The sequence below is a fragment of the Oryctolagus cuniculus genome, chromosome 1, assembly GCF_051225735.1.
Source record: "Oryctolagus cuniculus isolate XC-2025 breed Fujian yellow rabbit chromosome 1, ASM5122573v1, whole genome shotgun sequence".
Taxonomy (NCBI): Eukaryota; Metazoa; Chordata; class Mammalia; order Lagomorpha; family Leporidae; genus Oryctolagus; species Oryctolagus cuniculus.
This window is the reverse complement of record NC_142867.1, coordinates 110,878,092-110,894,287: the sequence shown is the minus strand read 5'-3', so window position 1 is coordinate 110,894,287 and position 16,196 is coordinate 110,878,092. Positions and strand designations below refer to the sequence as shown.

Below are 16,196 nucleotides of genomic sequence, written 5' to 3'. Positions count from 1 at the left end.
GACAGACTCTCACTGCCCTCTCCTCTTAACAGGTAAGGAACAGCACAGCAGAGCAAAGAGACTGTTAAGTGGGCTTGAAGTCACCTGGACCTGAGCGAGGGTCTGACCTCTCCACCTCCCAGGTGGGAGACCCTGAGCAGGTCTCCATACCTCCTGGGACTCCCAGGATGCTGAAAGGGGCTGATGGTGATGTTTAACAGAGAATGGAATAAACATCTCTCAGTGTGTGTCACACACAGTCTCCAGCAAAAGCAATAAATAAATAAATAAATAAATAAAATAAAAAAATTGCTGCTCACTCCACCAATGGTTGCTGAGTGCTTGCAATGTGCAAGGCCCTATTTTTGACCCCAAAAATGACTCTGAAAGGGGGACCAGAGAGGTGTGCTTCTCCCAGGCAGCTGTGTTGGTCCCTGATCACCCTGTGTTGGTCGGTGTGGAGCCACGGGTTGGTGACGCTTGGCTCCTGGTTCAGGGATCTCTCACTGACTCCAGTTGCTCTTCTGAGAGTAGAGAGATTAGGGCAGGTGCCATCAGCTCTGATGAATGGTGACTTCTGTTCCATCAGAGTTAGGTGAGGATTGCTTGCTTAGAGCACCGTCCCCCACCCATGTGCCCCCCCCATCTAAACAAAACCAGCAGAAGCTACTGCTCCCACTGCCGCCTGCAGATCAGATGCACTCAACTCATTCTCATTGGCTCCCCCCACTGCAGCAGGAGGAAGGGGGTGTTCTGAACGGGGGAGCTGGCTCAGGACTGTGGTTCTGACACGTTCCATGAGACCCCAGGTCCACAGAGGTGCCCTGGGGGCTCTGAGCATCGGCACAAATGGACCTCAGTCCTCCGAGTTCCCACTCAACCACAGCAGTGCCAGCTCTTACCTCCAGGGCTAACTGGTGGGAGATCCGGTCTATTTATGGTGGGCTTCCACAGAAAATTTCATTTGAAATGAGGATTTGCTCCTCAAAGAAAAGCAAAGGTTGCGATTCATCTTTTTTCACAGCTTCTGAGCACAGAACATAGCCATGGTCTCTGTAGGCATTAGGGACAGAGGTGGGCAGCACTGCTCTGAGCCAGGAGGAGCCCCAGCACACCTCCTGCCCCATGCAGACACACGTCGGCACCTGCTGTGCGCAGAGCCCTGGACCGAGCTACAGGTGGCTAAAAATGAAAATGGCAACAATCCTTGTTTGCTGAGACCTCAGAAGGCAGAGCAGGGCCCACGACTGCTCCTGCACACAGCCGGTCTGGTCCTGGGGCTGTATGGCCTTGTGCTGTTTGTGCCCCTCTGTTTATGGGCTCCATCCTCCACCGCTCAATCAGACTGAGAACCACTCCTCACCCAGCAAGCGCTAAGTGGTAAGCACCTACCACACACGCCAGGCATGGCAAAGGCTCCCAACCTCGTGGGAGAGAGGGCATGGATGCCTGCGTGGGGTAACTGATCTCCTTTGGGAACTGCGAGCCAGCAAAATGCCACAAAGGCAGTGCCATTTAAGCTTCATCTTGCAGGGAGGAAAGCAGCTCCCCGTAGACTTCTGTCGACTTCCCTTAGGTTCCGTCCAGCTTCCCAGAGGCCGAGGTCGCCAGAACAGGCAGGGGCGAGGGAATGGAACAGCGAGCGCGGCTCCGAGGCCTCCTGGATCTGAGAAGAGTGACCTGCACTGGCTCCCAGGGAGAGGGCCTGTGTCCAGGCTGGGATGGGTCCAGCAGCCAGCCAAGGCAATGCAGGGAAGCCAGAGGGCTTGGGACAGACTGACAATGAAAGGGAGGGGAGGGAGCAGGCAGAGGGAGAGGCAAAAAGTGCTGATGATCTGGGAGAGAGAGGGGGAAACAGCCAAGGCCCAGAGGCTTCGGATCTCACAGGGCTGGACAGCAGGGTACCCCACCACTGGCACTGTGATGTGCAGATCCCATGCTCTCCCCAAATGAGAGCGACGGCTGACGCCTCCCTTCTCTCTCAACCCCAAAGTCTGGGTCCCCACAGCGTGTGCTAAGGCAGCTGGGGCAGCTGGAGCCACCCGGTTCCGGGAAGGGGTGGCTGAGGCCTGGCTGGGCCCGCGAGGTCTGGCAGCTATGACCCAAACCTGGGGCTCACGGAAGCCTGACCTCAGCACTCGCCCCTCACCCAGGCATGTACCGTCAGGATCAGGTAGAGGCACAGGTATGAATAAGGGCAAAGGACGTATCCGCGCGCGCGCACACACACGCACACAAGCACCGCTCCGCACACGAAAGGGCCCCCCGGGGGGCCGCCCGCCTAAGCCGAGCTTGAGGAGAGGCGGCTGGGGACGCGGCTTCCTCCGGGGGAAGCCACCCTCCGCTTCCTCTGCTCGAACGCTGTGAATGAACCCTGGGAGAGGAAGAGAGCGCGCGCGAGCACGGGGAGGGGAGAGGAGCGGGGCGCCGGGCGGGGGCCGAGGCGCGAGGGGCGGTGCCGAGAGGAGCGGGGCGCGGGCCCGGAGCGCGGCGGCGGCGGCGGCGGCGGAGGCGCGGAGGGCGCGGGCGGAGGCGCGGGCCGAGCCGGGAGGGCGGGCCGAGAGGGAGGAGCCCCCGGCCGCCGCCGCCAGCCCGCCCGGCGGCCCGCACAGCCAGCACTAGCCGCCGCGCCTCGGAGTTTGAGCCCCGGCGCGGCCGGAGCGCAGGCACACGCCCGGGGCGCGGGGTCGGAGCGCTCAGCGCGGCGCCGCCCCCCGCCCCTCGGCCCCCCGGCCCCGGCGCCCCCGGAGCGGCGCGCGGAGGGAGGAGGGCGCGGCGGGTCGGGCCGGCGGGCGGCGGACTATGAGGCGCCCACCATGGTGCGATGCGACCGCGGGCTGCAGATGCTGCTGACCACGGCTGGAGTCTTCGCCGCCTTCTCACTCATGGCCATCGCCATTGGCACCAGCACCTACTACTGGCTCTACTCCAGCGCGCACATCTGCAACGGCACCAACCTGACCATGGACGACGGGCCCCCGCCCCGCCGCGCGCGCGGCGACCTCACCCACTCGGGGCTGTGGCGGGTGTGCTGCATCGAAGGTACCGGACCCCTCCCCCCGCGCGCACACACCGCACACACGCGCGCACGCACGGGCACACACGCGCGCGTGCACTGCCCGGGCGTGGGCCGGGGGATGGGTGGGCGCGGCGCCGGTTCCGCGCGAGACACAAAGGACCCGGAGCGGGCTGGCGGGTCCCCTCGCGGCCGGCTGTGCACCAGCTGGGGTCCCTTCCTGCCGGGAACCTGCCCGACACACTGATCCCGCAAACTCTCTGCTCGCACGCGCACACCCCCTCGCGCACGGCCACAATGAAACACACGGAAAACTCTCGCGCGCCCGCAGCCCGAGACCCGAGCGGTCCCCAGGGGCCGTGCCAACACCCCCGGGGGAGGTGGAGGCTGGCGTGGGGGCGGGAGGAGGCTGGGGGTGGGGGGAGCGGACGACCGAGGAGGGGAGGGGGAAGAGTTGCTTGGCAACCCGTGTCTGTGCCATTGCTATGGGAACTGGCCATCCTGGGGCGGGGCCGGCCGGGGGCGGGGAGCAGCCGGGACCGCCCGGCGCGCGCTCTGGGCCCGGGCCGAGGGTGGGGGCGGCGTAACGAGCCCCTGTCCGATCCCCCTGTCCGACGCCTGCCTCCTCCTCCTGCGCGGAGTCCCCTGCCCCGCCCCTCCCTGCGCTGTGCGGAGGTGAGGGGCTCGACACTGAGTGTCTCCCCCAGGGGAGGCCGCGAGCTCGGGGTCGCGGCTCCGGGGCAGGGACCTCTGTGGGAGACAGGGGTGCGCAGGGGCCATCGCGCGCTGGGAACGGCCGGTGAGGGGCGTGGTCGCTCGGGAAGGGCGCGGCGACCCCCAGGTGCGCGAGGAGGCCCCCTAGCGGGTGTGCTGAGGGTGGAAGGTATCGGGGATGGGGGCCGCATGGGGTCTCCCCGGGCGCTGGGAACGGCCCCCCGTCGCGGGAGGGGCTCCGACTCCGAAGCGCGCTCGGCTCGGTCGCCTCCTGGGCGCCCCCACGCCCAGCTGCGGAACTTGTGCTAACAGGTGGCTGTGCAGGGGCAGTGTGGCCCGGGACAGGTGTGGACGCCCGCGGCGGGCTTGGGTCGGGGAGCTGCGGGAGCGCTGCTTTGCTGTTTCGGGACCATCTCTGGACAGACTGTCCTGCTCCCTCGTGCCCTTCCCAGGGTGTGGACTCAGCCCTCGGCTGGACCGGTTCCCCGCCCACCCCGCCCGCCTCACTGCAGTACAACCTTTGCTCCAGCGCTGGCTCCTAGAAACACACCCACGGGCGAGACTTTGTGAGGCTGGGGCTGCGGGGCGACGGGTGACGTTGAACTTGCCCCCTTTCCCCCTCACCAGCCTTTGGCTGCCCGCCTCTGTCCCCGCCTCCACGCCCAAATGAGGCTGAGCTGCCCTTTAGCCAGGGCTAGAGCCCTCAGGTAACAAAACCGTGCCATCAGCAGTTCAGGGAGAGGCAGCTGCACAAAAGGCACGGGGTCCCAGTCGCACCGGCTCTTGTCTTTGGAGAAGTGGTGTTCCCGTGTAGTGGCTCAGATCATGAACACCTACCTGCTCCTGTTGTCTGGAAAATGTGCCCATGGCACTACCTGCCACAGCACCTGAGCTCAGCACCTGCCCCCGTCTTAGGTCTCACGGGCTCCTCCGGGTCCTGCCTGGGTGCACGAGACACCCCATGGTCACCCCCCACCAACGCAAGGCTCGCGTGAGGCCCCTGCCTCTTCCAGTTTCCCAGCAGAAATCAGAACGGACTCCTGGACGCTGGCAAGCCCAGCTTGCACGGACAGACTCGAATGCCTCCTTTATTAATTCCTCATCCTAATTAGGATTGATGCTGCACTAAGCATCTTGCCAGCTGCCTGGAGCCGTTTGCACTCGCTGCTCATCAAGAGAGCCCCGAGCCGATGTGGGCAGCTGGCTGTGCTGGCACAAGGAGCCATCTGGGGGACTCGCTGAAGGAATTAGGCAGGCTCCATGGTGTGCCAAAGCTGAGGGGTCCTGAGAGCCAGCCAGGTCACAGCCAAGGGCCAGAACATCCTGCTAGGTCGCAGGGCCATGGCGAAAGTCACGGCAGTCCCTTGGCCTGGATGGGTGCTGTGGGGACAGCCAGCGCATCTCAGGAACACGCATGGTCGGGGCCGACAGCTCACAGCCCTGGGATGCTTGCCCTGTCCGCAAGTGGTCAGCACAGAGAGCTGGACAGTACAAGAACCCCAGGCACTCCCTGGGAGCTCTAAGGGGTGGAGTTACCTTCATGTTGGCTTTTGGGTGTAAAATGCGTTATTTCCACCTGATAAAGCTCTGGGTGCAGGGGTGGGACTCTGAGGGTTTGCTGGCAGCTTGCACGCAGGGAGTCTGTTTCCTGGTTGTTTCCCATAACTGACGCTGCTGGGCCAGCAGAGCCCAGCCCTCTCTGTGTACTTACAGTGTCTGTGCCGTCTGGAAGGGCTGTGTGTGGTAGATGGCTGCTCCCTGGCTCACCAGGGCTGACCTCATCCCTGTCTCGTCCACAGCTTCTCCCAGCAGGCCTGTGCACCTTCGAAGCTGCTGTCTTCACCCCCATCCCCAGATGAGGGAGTGAAGGTCAGAGGGGTGGGAGGACTAGCCAGAGGCTCACAGGTAGGAAGCAGCTGGACCGGATTTGAGCCTTTCTCTTGACAACACTCGTCCCACTGCGTCCAGCTGCCCTTTCCCAAACAGCTTCTGGGTTGCCATTAAAAACAGAACCAAGTGCTTGGCTCCCCCGGTGGAGCCTGGTCGAATGCTGGACTGGCAGCAACTTGAAGGCATTTAAAAGTGGGCATGTACACCTGCCACTCGAATTGCATAACACACTTCTCCCTCTCTCTCCCTGTGTGTGTGTGTATGTGTGTATTTGAAAGGCAAAGAGGGAGGGAGGGAGAAAGAGAGGGAGGGAGAGAAATTTCTACCCACTGGTTCACTCCCCAAATGGCTACGACAGCCAGGCCAAAGCTAGGAGCCAGGATTTCCATGCAGGCCTCCCACGTGGGTGGCAGGAGCCCAGGTGTCTGAGTCATCACTCGCTGCCTCCCAGGCTGCACACAGCAGGACGCTGGGACTGGAAGCAGAGTCAGGATTCTACCCCAGGCCCTCCAAGCTGGCTTCTCTTCTGATGTTAGAGTCTGCCTCTGCCTCTGTTTCTCTCCTCCTCCAGGGGCTAAGCCGTCCCCACGGCAGCCAGGCATCTGCTCCTGGCAACCTCAGCTTGTCCTTTGTACTGTTGGTGACACCCAGCTGGGGAGAGAGGAAGGGGGATGTGTTTTCCCCTTGCAGTGCACCTGGGAGCTGGGAGCTGGGCGCGTGTAGGGTGTGAACCGTCACTGTGGAGCCCGTTCTCCACGTCAGGGCAGAAGACCTCGCACGCTGAGGCCCCCGCACCCACCTGCACTCCCCGTGCTACCGCAGCCAAGGCCTGCATGGGACCCAGGCCCAGGCTCAGAGCGCACGGTCTGGGCGACTCCAGCTGCGGCCCCTCCCCTCCTGTATCGCCATCAGCATGGCAAGGAGGCAGCGCTGTTAAGATCGCCGTGACCCCTGCGCCAGCTCCATGCTGGGCTCTAGTGGGGGAAGGAGCACAGAAGCTTCTGGAACTTTGCCCAGTAATGTCCACCTTCCTCACCTGGGCGACATCCTTCCCGCCAGGGAACCCAGCCTTTACTCACACTGTGGCACACAGAGAAAGCGAATCGTGGCACTGTACCCTGGCGGACAGGAGGGAGGGGACAGCCATGGATGTGCCCCCCCGCCCCCCCCCCCCACCGTGCTCTGGCTGCCTCCAGGTGCCCACAGGTAGGGGGCGCCTCACTCTTCCAGCACACCTGGAGTTCTCCAATGGTAGAGCAGCTGAGGAGCTAGGCCTTGAACCATGCTGCAGGCACAGGACTGTTCTGAGAGGCTTCATCCAAACCACGGCCTCTCTCTGCCGCTCCAGACCAGGCCTGAGGCTGGGCACTTCTTCTAGGTGTGTCTGCCTTCCTCTTGCCATGACTGCCAGTGGGGCTCAGGTGGGTGACAGCAGCCGCACCCCGCCCACTGTGCCGGTGCCACCAGCCAAGTCCCCTCCCGCTCAGGCCCTGTGCTGTTAGTAACACAGCCATAGTTGGAGAAGACCTCCAGGCTTCTCTGCTCCCCTCTGCTCTTCATCCCTTTCTCTCTCCTCGAAAGGAAACATCAGCCCCTTTTACCTGGAGCCAGGCGATTTAATGAGGAGAGGCTGGGGGTCCTGGTGGGCCCCAGGCTGGGGTCTGCCTTCATGGGTCCACCACGAAGCTGGCTTTGGAGGAGCCTCACGTGTCAGGGGCTTCAGGAAAACCAGCAGGGCTTCACGATAAATCCACAGTGCAAGGCTCCGTGGACAGCCCGTGGTCAAGACGCACAGAGTAGCATGGGGGTCTCAGAGAGGGGGACAGCCCAGCCAAAGGGGAGCAGCGGTGTCATGGGAAGAGGACCCAGCGGGCCCTGTCTGCTCACCCGCTCTGCAACATCCCTCCCACCGCTGCCTTCCTGTCGAGCTGCCCAGGCTTCCAGGGTGGACCCCTGTGGCCCCAGAGGAACAGGTTTTCTGGGCTGCAGGAGCCCTGGGGTTAGAGCCTAGCGTTCCTCTTCCTTGTTCCTGTTGAGGCCCACGGGCCGTTAAGCCACCTGCCTGCCTGCGTGGCTGCCTTCAGCACACGCTCCCTGAGCGCTGGTCAGGGCCAGACCCGCAGGCTGTGGTCCCCGCTGTAGACAAGGCGGACGGGGGCCTGCGCTCCTGGAATAGCACCTAGAGGTGATGGCACCGGCCAGGGCCGGTTTGTGGGAAGAAGAAAGCAAAGCGGGGCGTGGGCGGGGAAGGCTGCGGGGGCTGCCGTGTTTCAGCCAAACTCTGAGCCGCGGAAAGGACTGGGACAAGGCCTTCCAGGAGCAGGGAGAGGCCGGGAGGAGCCTGGGGAGGGTGGAGGCGGTCGGGGTGGGACTGTGGCTCCCAGGCTCGGGGATTCGAGTGCCGCTCGATTTTATCCAGGATCGTGGCTGGGGAGGGCATGCTGAAGGCGTCTGGTGCTTGCTTTTAGATCTCTGGCTCCTTGTGGAGGGGGGAGGGGCCAGAAGGCAGGGAGAAGGCTGAGAGCGGAGGAGGAGGAGGGAGTGAGAGGATGAAAGGGTGACCCCCAGACTGGAAGCCAGAGCTGGCCGGGCTGCGTCACTGAATCCCTGTGGGGACAGAGAGAAGAAGGTGCACTTATGGGCACATCCAAGGGTTTGCCTCTAGGGTTCTCCAGACTTTGACATTCTGCAGGCAGAGGTAGTTCCAGAAGGTTCCGCAGAGCACAGCCCAGGGGCCCCGCCGTCACTCACAGCTGCCCCTGGGGTTCTGGGTCAGTTGTCAACTGCCCCGCACCACAGGGCAGGCATTTGCGTCTTGGCCACTGCTGATGTTCGGAGTCAAGGAGTGAGCAGGGGGCGTCCTGGGTGGCCTTTGGTGTGTATCCTTTGGTAGAGCCACAGATAGTGAGAGGTCTTCCTTCCGCTGGTTCACTCTCCTAATGGCTGCAATGGCTGGAGCCAAGCCAATCCAAAGCCAGGACCCCCAGGAGCTTCTTCTGGGTCTCCCACATGGATGCAGGGGCCCAAGCACTTGGGCCATGTTCCACTGCTTTTCCAGGCCTTAGCAGAGAGCTGGATCAAGAGAGGAGCAGCCGGGACTTGAACCGGAGCCCGGATGGGATGCCTGCGCCACTGGCAGAGGCTTAGCCTGCTACGCCACAGCACCGGCCAGAAGGGGAGTATTTCATAAAGGAAGCCCAGCTCCTCTGGATAGAGAGCTCTGGAAGGAATGTCACCTGTCTCTCCTGGTTCCGAGGATTGTCACCGTTGCAAAGGCAGTGGGGTGGGGGGAGGTGAAAGAGGCCAAGTCCGGGGGCAGAACGCCTTGAATTCAAATCCCGGGCTCGCCAGGCAGCTGTGCAGCTTTGGGTAAGTGAGTTAACCCCTCTGAGTTGTTTCCATGTCTGGAAAATGGGTCAATGAGGCAGCAGATGGAAAGTGTTCAGCACACACATGTAGCACAGATGCTCCCTAGAGTGCTTGTCAGATCCCTCTTGGTGGGGCCCTGGCCCCTGCGTTCCGGGAGGCTCCTGGGTGCAGGTGTGCAATGAGTGGACGGATGAGGGGCTTGGCTGCCGTCCCACAGCACGCAGCGAGGACCCTCCTGGTGCAGCTCCAGGGGCGTTGTAGAGCGCACAGCCTCGCCCCTCCCTGTCCCCGGGCCTCGGGCCTCTGCTGGCTGCAGACATCACAGAGTGTGACCTCTCGCTTTGCCACGTCTGGCCCTGGCCCTCTCTCTCCTGCTGCCCCTACTTCCCTGGCTCACGGCTGAGCCAGGGGCCGAGGTCCAGAGCCGCTGGGAGCCGCGGGGCTGGGGTCTGGAGGATGGAGGGGGGGGGTGCGCTGGGGTTGGAAGAGTCCTCTGACTACTTTTGCTGTCCTGAAACAACAGGACCCTCCATCCCCATCTCCAAGCGCTGCGCAGGTTTCTCTCCACCCTGCAAGCCGGCCCAGCCCCAGCTTGGGCCGCTCAAGCAGTTCTGCGGCCAGCCACAGAGTGCATCCCTGGTAAGGGTCCTGGCCGCCTCTCTGAACCCTGGGTCTCCCACTGTAAAACGGAGGCCTTGTGGCATCAGCAGTCCCCCCTCCAGGTGTTGTATGAGAAAACACTTGCAAAGTGGATGGCAGCTGCACCTGGACCCTGCAGAGGTGCAAAAGGCAGCGTTGCTTCTGCCAATCCCCCGTGTTCTGAACCCTGGAGGTCTTCCTGGAAGAAGCTGCCCCAAGTTGGCAGCCAAGCTGAGCCAGGCCTCAGGTCGGCTCTGGGCCTGGAGGAAGCGGGGCCCCCGTGAGACCCACGGTGCCGCTTCCTCACCTGGCAGAGGCAGAGACAGGCACAGCCGCCCTGCAGCCTTCCAGGAGTTGTATGCTCCCGATGCGGGGCTCTCAAGTAGGGATTGAAATCGGCCTTGCCCCAGGGAAGTGCATAGGCCACCCCCAGGCTGTGTCCTCAGAGGCTGAGGGTGAGCTGGAGACCACCCAGGAGCCACAGGGGCAGGAGTCCACGGCGTGGTCCCCAGTGACAGAAAGCACGTGCTGGGGGGCGGTCCACCCATTCACCCAGGAATGCTGGCCTGGCGCCAGTCAAGGGCCTGAGGCTGGACTCGGAGTCTGCAGTTCAGGGGACGAGGCCTGGGGTAGGGGGCGGGGCCAGGTGTGGAGTCCAAGGGCACAGGAGTCAGAGGCCCGCCTCTGCCAATCACCCAGTGAACAGTGCCCTCTGCCCCTCCTCTCCCAGAGCCTGCATTTGCTAGGCTGTCATCCTGCTGCCCCCCTCCCTCCGTGGTTCTCTTTCCTCCCCGCCTCCCTCTTCTCCTGTACCCCCCGCCCCCCACCCCAATGATGCAGGTGTGAGGGTGTCTGGGCAAGGCCTGGGAGGGGCACAGTGGCCGTGCTCCCTCCAAGGCACCGCCCAGGGGACAGCAACTTCAGACTCACTGTCTGGAAGCGCGGTTGCCTTTGGCTTCTCTTCCCTCGGCGGGGTGCGGCTGGTGGGTGGGAGACACCTCGGCGGGGGGCGCCTGGTGGGTGGGAGCCGTGCAGGTGGGACGCGCTGTGCAGGCAGCCGGGTCTCACTGCGCTGTGAGAGCAGCCTCTGGTTCACCCAGCCGGCAGTGGCCCTGGTCCTCAGCACAGGGCTGGCGGCTTCAGAGACAGGACAAAGCCTCTCCCTTGCGACAGTCCTGTGGGGGCCTCTCCAGCCCAGGTGGCTGCGCCTGCACAGCCCGGCCTTCCCTCCGCCTCCGCTGCCCCACCGCTCTCCCGACCAGGACCCCCTGCTGTCTCCACACACAGCCAGCGAGACCGTGACATATCCATCAGGGCCAGGTGCTTGGTACAGCAGTTAAGACACCGCATCCCGTGTCGGAGTGCCTGGGGTCAAGTCCTGGCTCTGCTTCCAATTCCAACTTCCTGCTAACGCGCAGCCCGGGAGGCAGCAGGTACTTGGGTTGCTGGCTTCGGCTTGTGACTTGTGAGCATCCGGGGAGTGAGCCAGTGGATGGAAGATCTCCAACTGCCTTTCAAATAAATATTTCAAATAAATAAAACTTTGAAAAGTGTATCAGCCAGATCCCATCACGCCCCAGCTCAGCATCCTTCCACGAGATCACATCCCATTCGGGGTAACAATAGACTGAGTCTCTGATGTGGCTTGGTGACGCCTCCCTGGTGACAGCTGAACCAAATCTGCGTGATGGCTGCTGGGCTGGGGGAGTCAGGACTGCATCTGGATCCTGATCTTCTCTGCTCTTGCTCTGTGACCTTGGGCAGGTTCCACTGCGTCTCTGAGCCTCAGTTTTCCCATATGCAAAATGGGGACATGGTGATAGCCACCTGACCACACATACCTCACGCAGGTGTCACAAAGCCTATTCCGGTTGTGCCCGCGAAGCCCTGAGGATGACGCCCGGCACATGGTGTCGCTGTGGCAGGGAGAGCCCTCTGTCAGTTTGGGAAAGGCCAGGGTACCCAGGCAGCTGCTGCTGCTGCTGCTGCTGCTGCTGCTGGAGACAGGAGCTGGGCCGGTCCCAGGGGGCCTGCCTGCCAAGCTTGAGAGGTGACTTGATCCTAAACGCAGCGGGCAGCCGTGGAGGTGCTCCTACGCCGAGGCTCCTCCCTTGGGGCCGATCCTGGCAGCCGGAGATCCTCCGGGAAGCTGCCGCAGTTGTCCCTGAGGGTCTGAGCTGAGGCAGGGCCGTGGGGAGCCCGGAGCTGTTGGAGAAGCAGATGCATTCCCAGGACTCGGAGGCTGGGTGGACCAGCGGGGTGTGGGGGACCAGGAAGGCGTCCAGAGCTGGGGAACCGGGTGGCAGAGCCGTTTCTCAAGACACAGAACCAAGGAGCAGTGGCCTGGCAGTGAGGGAGAGGGGTACACGGTGCTGGGGGCCTCCGTGTGGGTCCTACCGCTGGCTACAGACACCCCCACCCAGGGATGGGATGCCACACTGTGCATGTGGCCTCTGGTGCCCCGGGGATGCGTGGCACAGTGGCAGCCCCATTTTCTAATCCACAAGTCTGTCTAGGAGGCCAGGCCGAAGGCTTTTGGTTGCTGGAGGTTGTAGCTGCAATGCTGGCGCCGCCACGGGGATCCGGAAATGCCATGTCCGTGGTTCTTGGGCAAGGGGAAAGGTGAGGATTTGCCATCAGCACCCATCGAGAGAAACCCAGCCCCCAGCACCAGGGCATGTGCAGAGGGTGCCCAATGACTGGCAGTCCCCGACAGGCCTGCGGCACCTGGGAAACGCCCCGTGCTCCTGGCCATGCTCTGCCGTCGCCACCTTGAAGCCCTCCGTCATTGCTGAACGAGAGGCCCGTGTTTTGCACGTGGCGCTGCAGTGTGTAGCTGATGGGGGTGGGGGGTGCAGATCCTGAGAAGCCTTTGGTCAGAAGGATGGGGCAGGGATGGCACTGGGAGGAGTGGGGGTGGGGGCAGAGGTGGGCGGGGACACCAGATGTCACCCCTCCTTTTCTCCAGCAGTCACCCCCACTGCTACACCTGCAGGGCCGGGGGCTGCCGTGGGGAGCGGTGTTTTTGAAAACCATCGCCAGCGAGCAGTGGTAGGAGCCTGCTGGGCGCAGCCAGGCCTTGCTGGGATGTGCCTGCTGGTCTAGAACTGTGGCAGGTGGGGTGGGAGCATCAGAGCAGAGCACATCTGGCTTGGGGGGGCTCCTCCCCGTACCCCAAGGAGACACATCCCGTGTGGTTGGCAGCAGGGGTCTGTGGGAAATGCCCATAGGGTTTATTGTGATTGCCGCCTGGGGCAGGCGGCAGGGTTTGAGCCCAGGCCCTGCCTCCCCCTGGCGCTGGGGTCATCGCTGGTTGTGGCTCAGTCGGTTTCTCTGCAGAGTGGGGGTGTGCAGACCTGCCAGTGGGAATCCGCCAAGATAGGCCGGGCTTGCAGCTGGAATGGGACGTGCCCCCTGCCTGATCCTCATTCCCGTCTGCTAACATAGAGACTGCGCTGCACGCAAGGACAGGAAAGGGGGCGCCCGGAGCCAGAGCAAAGCGCTGTTTGTCTCTCGCTTCCCACGCCCCCCTCTTCACCCCTCGCCCATGCCCCCAGCCGCGGGCAGGGAACAGAACACGGGAGCCCCTCAAGACCCGCTGAGGACACCCAGGCTGCCTTCCAGGGGCCGGGCCATGCAGCCAAGGCCGTGTCACCTTCTCATCACTTCCATACGGTGGTGGGGGAGGCCGGCCCGTGAGTGCTTCCGGCCCCCCGCTCTGCAAAGCCCCGCTAACAAGTGCGCATTGACGGCCCGGCCCCCAGGCGAGCTCGCTGTCCCCGGCTCACATCTGAGCTCTGGCCCGAGACACTTTCTCGCTCCAGCAGTTTGGCATGTCATACAAAGGGGCTCCGATCTCTCCTGATATCCAGCTCCTCTTGCATGAAAAATGGCTTTAGTTGTCTTTCTGCCCACGGATCCCTGCGTGTGAGTCAAGGCCAGATGCGTGGTGGGCACAGAGTCCCCGTGTGCCTCACCGTTCCGAGGGGCTCCCTGCTTGTACCTGGGTGGCCACTTGTAGCCTGTGGGCCCGAGCTTCAGCCCTGGGGAGCTGCCCGCTGGCCTCCAGGCTGTCCGTTCCCCTGGCATGGGTCAGCTCCCGTCCCGTGCGGTGTTTGCTGTGTGCCCAGGGTCTCTCTCTGGATGCCGCTGTGCCCATCACGCACCTTGTGGCCAGCCTGCCCGGCTCACGGTGGGAGATCCCCTGAGACCCCCATCGGCCTGTGCTCTCCTGCTGTCTGCCTTGCCTTTCTGACGCCTTCTGCCCTCTGCATTCCAGGCTGCCCTACCGAAACCACAGGGACCCGCTCTGCTTCCTGTTGGGTGCAGTCTTTTGAAAGTTCTGAAGGCATTTCCTAGATGAAAATGCGTTATTCGAAGTCTGAGATTATTAGGAGGGTTATTAAACATGGGCAGAATTCTATTACATCGCAAATTGAGGGAGTCAAAAGCCCACAGATGTGGAACCTTGAAAGATCTCACAGGAAATAGATGTGACCGTGGCGATGGCTGCTTTGCTGTGCCGGCGGAGAGGGGAAAGAGTGGAAAGAAAAAGCCACCAAAATGTTAAACGTGGTGGCCTGGTGACCTAGGAGCGCTTTATTCTGTCTCCTGAATTTTTCAAGTTTTCTATTATCTCGAGAAAAATATATATAATCAACCTGAGATTCATATACCAGGAGCACGGGGCCAGTCTCCAGACACAGGAATGGTGTGCATGGTCAGGGCTCTGATTCTTAAACACGGCTGGCACCACGCCCAAGACTCCTTGCCTGCGTTTATTCCAGGCTGCCCTGTCTTATAACCCAATTGATTCCTGGATCAAAGCCTTTGAGAGCCATCCAGCACTGAATCGTTATTTCCTGTAAGTACAGTGGACACATTAGGCTTCCATCCCTAGAAATCCATCTCCTACAATAAAAATGCCCACCCTGACCACAAAAGTCAGCCCAAAGCAAATAAGCCCCAGGTGAACGCTCTCGCAGCCGCCCATCACCACGTAAAGCAGAGAACCGCACAGGACACCTGTGTCGCCAGGCGTCCCAAGGGAGACGCCCTCTGGCCACGCTGGCCAGGCTTTCCTAAAACATGAAGCCTGTGAAGTTGGAAGAGAAGCTGCTGGCCTTTTTTTTTTCTTTCCTCCCTGAGAAATTTCCCCGTGGCGAGTTTGGTCATGCTTCATTGCACCAACATCCCTCAAACTCTTTCAAATAAAGGCTTCTTTGGCCTCAGAAATTTTCCATCGCCAATGCCTTCCGTGGAAATTCTCTGGGAAAGTCTCTGCAGGGCCCGTGCTGCAGCAGAGTGGGTTCTGCCCGTGCTGGGACCGCGTCCCGGATCGGATGCCGCGTGGGGCCCTGGCTGCTGCACTTCCGCCCTTGGGTTTGGTTCTTTTTTTTTTTTTAAACCCAGTTGCTTTCTCCAGATCGGTTCGGGCTTGGAATCAGCAAGGCTGTGTGAGCACCTGCCCGGGGCAGTGCTGGGGCCTGGATGCCTGCAGGAGACCCTCCCCATGCGTGAGCAGGGCATTGCGAGGTGCCTGGGAGTGGGACGGCTCCAGGACGGCCTGGCACAGCCGTCAGGGCAGCTCTGCTCCCTGACACCCTGGGCCGCAAGTGCACCCAGTGTGTCTCACTGAGGGCTTTGAGAACCAAGAGCAGGATTCCAGCGCTGTGCGGCTCATCGCCAGCTCTCCCTGTACACCTTCTCGTGCCGCCTCCTCACGGCTGGGCTTACTGAGCTGCTCAGGGACCGGGACCGTGCCTGTGTGGCAAGCTGGGCAGTCCTTGGCCTCCTGTGAAGCAGGTAATAGCACTGCTTAGACCGGAAACCAAGTGACGGGAGGGTAAGTGGCTCACTCCAAGCCCCAGAGCCAACAACAGTGAACTCAGGCTTATTTAAAAAAAAATTTTTATTTATTTGAAAGATAGAGTGACAGAGAGAGAGAGAGAGAGATCTTCCATTCGCTGGTTCACTTCCCAACTTCCCAAATGGCTGCAACAGTCAGGGTTGGGTCAGGCCAAAGCCAGGAGGCTGGAGCTCCATCGGTGTCTCCCGTGTGGGTGGCAGGAGCCCAGTGCTCGGCCGTCATCTGCTGCCTCCCAGGGAGCACGCCAGATGCATTCGCAGGGAGCTGGATGGAGGCGGCGCAGCCCGGTCTGTAACCACTGCTTTGCAGGTGGCAGCTTACCCCACTGCCCCACAACTCCAGTCCTGGAAGTCAGGATTCTAACCCAGGCTGTAGCTCCAGGTACCATTGTCTGCTTGGCCCTGCAGCCCTGCAGTTGGTAGCGGCCGAGGCTACGACTCGCCAGCGATCCCTGCCGTGTAGGCGCTCTACAGAGCGCGGGTTTGTCCTCCTGATGCAGTGGGTGACAGGCCCCAGTGGGAGACAAAGCAGCCCGTGAAGCGAGCCAGCGTCTGCACCCAGTCTCTGGTGCCAAAGCCCACCCCCAGCTCTTTCTCCAGCCCCGTGCTAAATGCTGCCCTGGTGCCACCACATGTCAGAGAGGAGGAGGCAGTGGCAGGTGGCTGTGTCCTGCAATACCCCAGACAGCCCACGGCAACCCTGGGAACCCAGGGGCCGCTG

General features: G+C 62.1%; 1 protein-coding gene across 1 annotated transcript in view; it reads left to right on the top strand.

The window, feature by feature from the left end:
• Nucleotides 1-1,385: 1,385 nt before the first annotated feature.
• The window catches only part of LOC138846119 (uncharacterized), a 54,318-nt gene continuing 39,507 nt past the window's right edge, over nucleotides 1,386-16,196 (top strand). Inside the window, exons 1-2 of the mRNA XM_089306087.1 lie at nucleotides 1,386-1,437; nucleotides 2,266-3,021. Of these exons, the coding sequence (XP_089162213.1) occupies nucleotides 1,386-1,437; nucleotides 2,266-3,021 (808 nt within the window). The remainder of the gene's footprint in view (nucleotides 1,438-2,265; nucleotides 3,022-16,196) is intronic.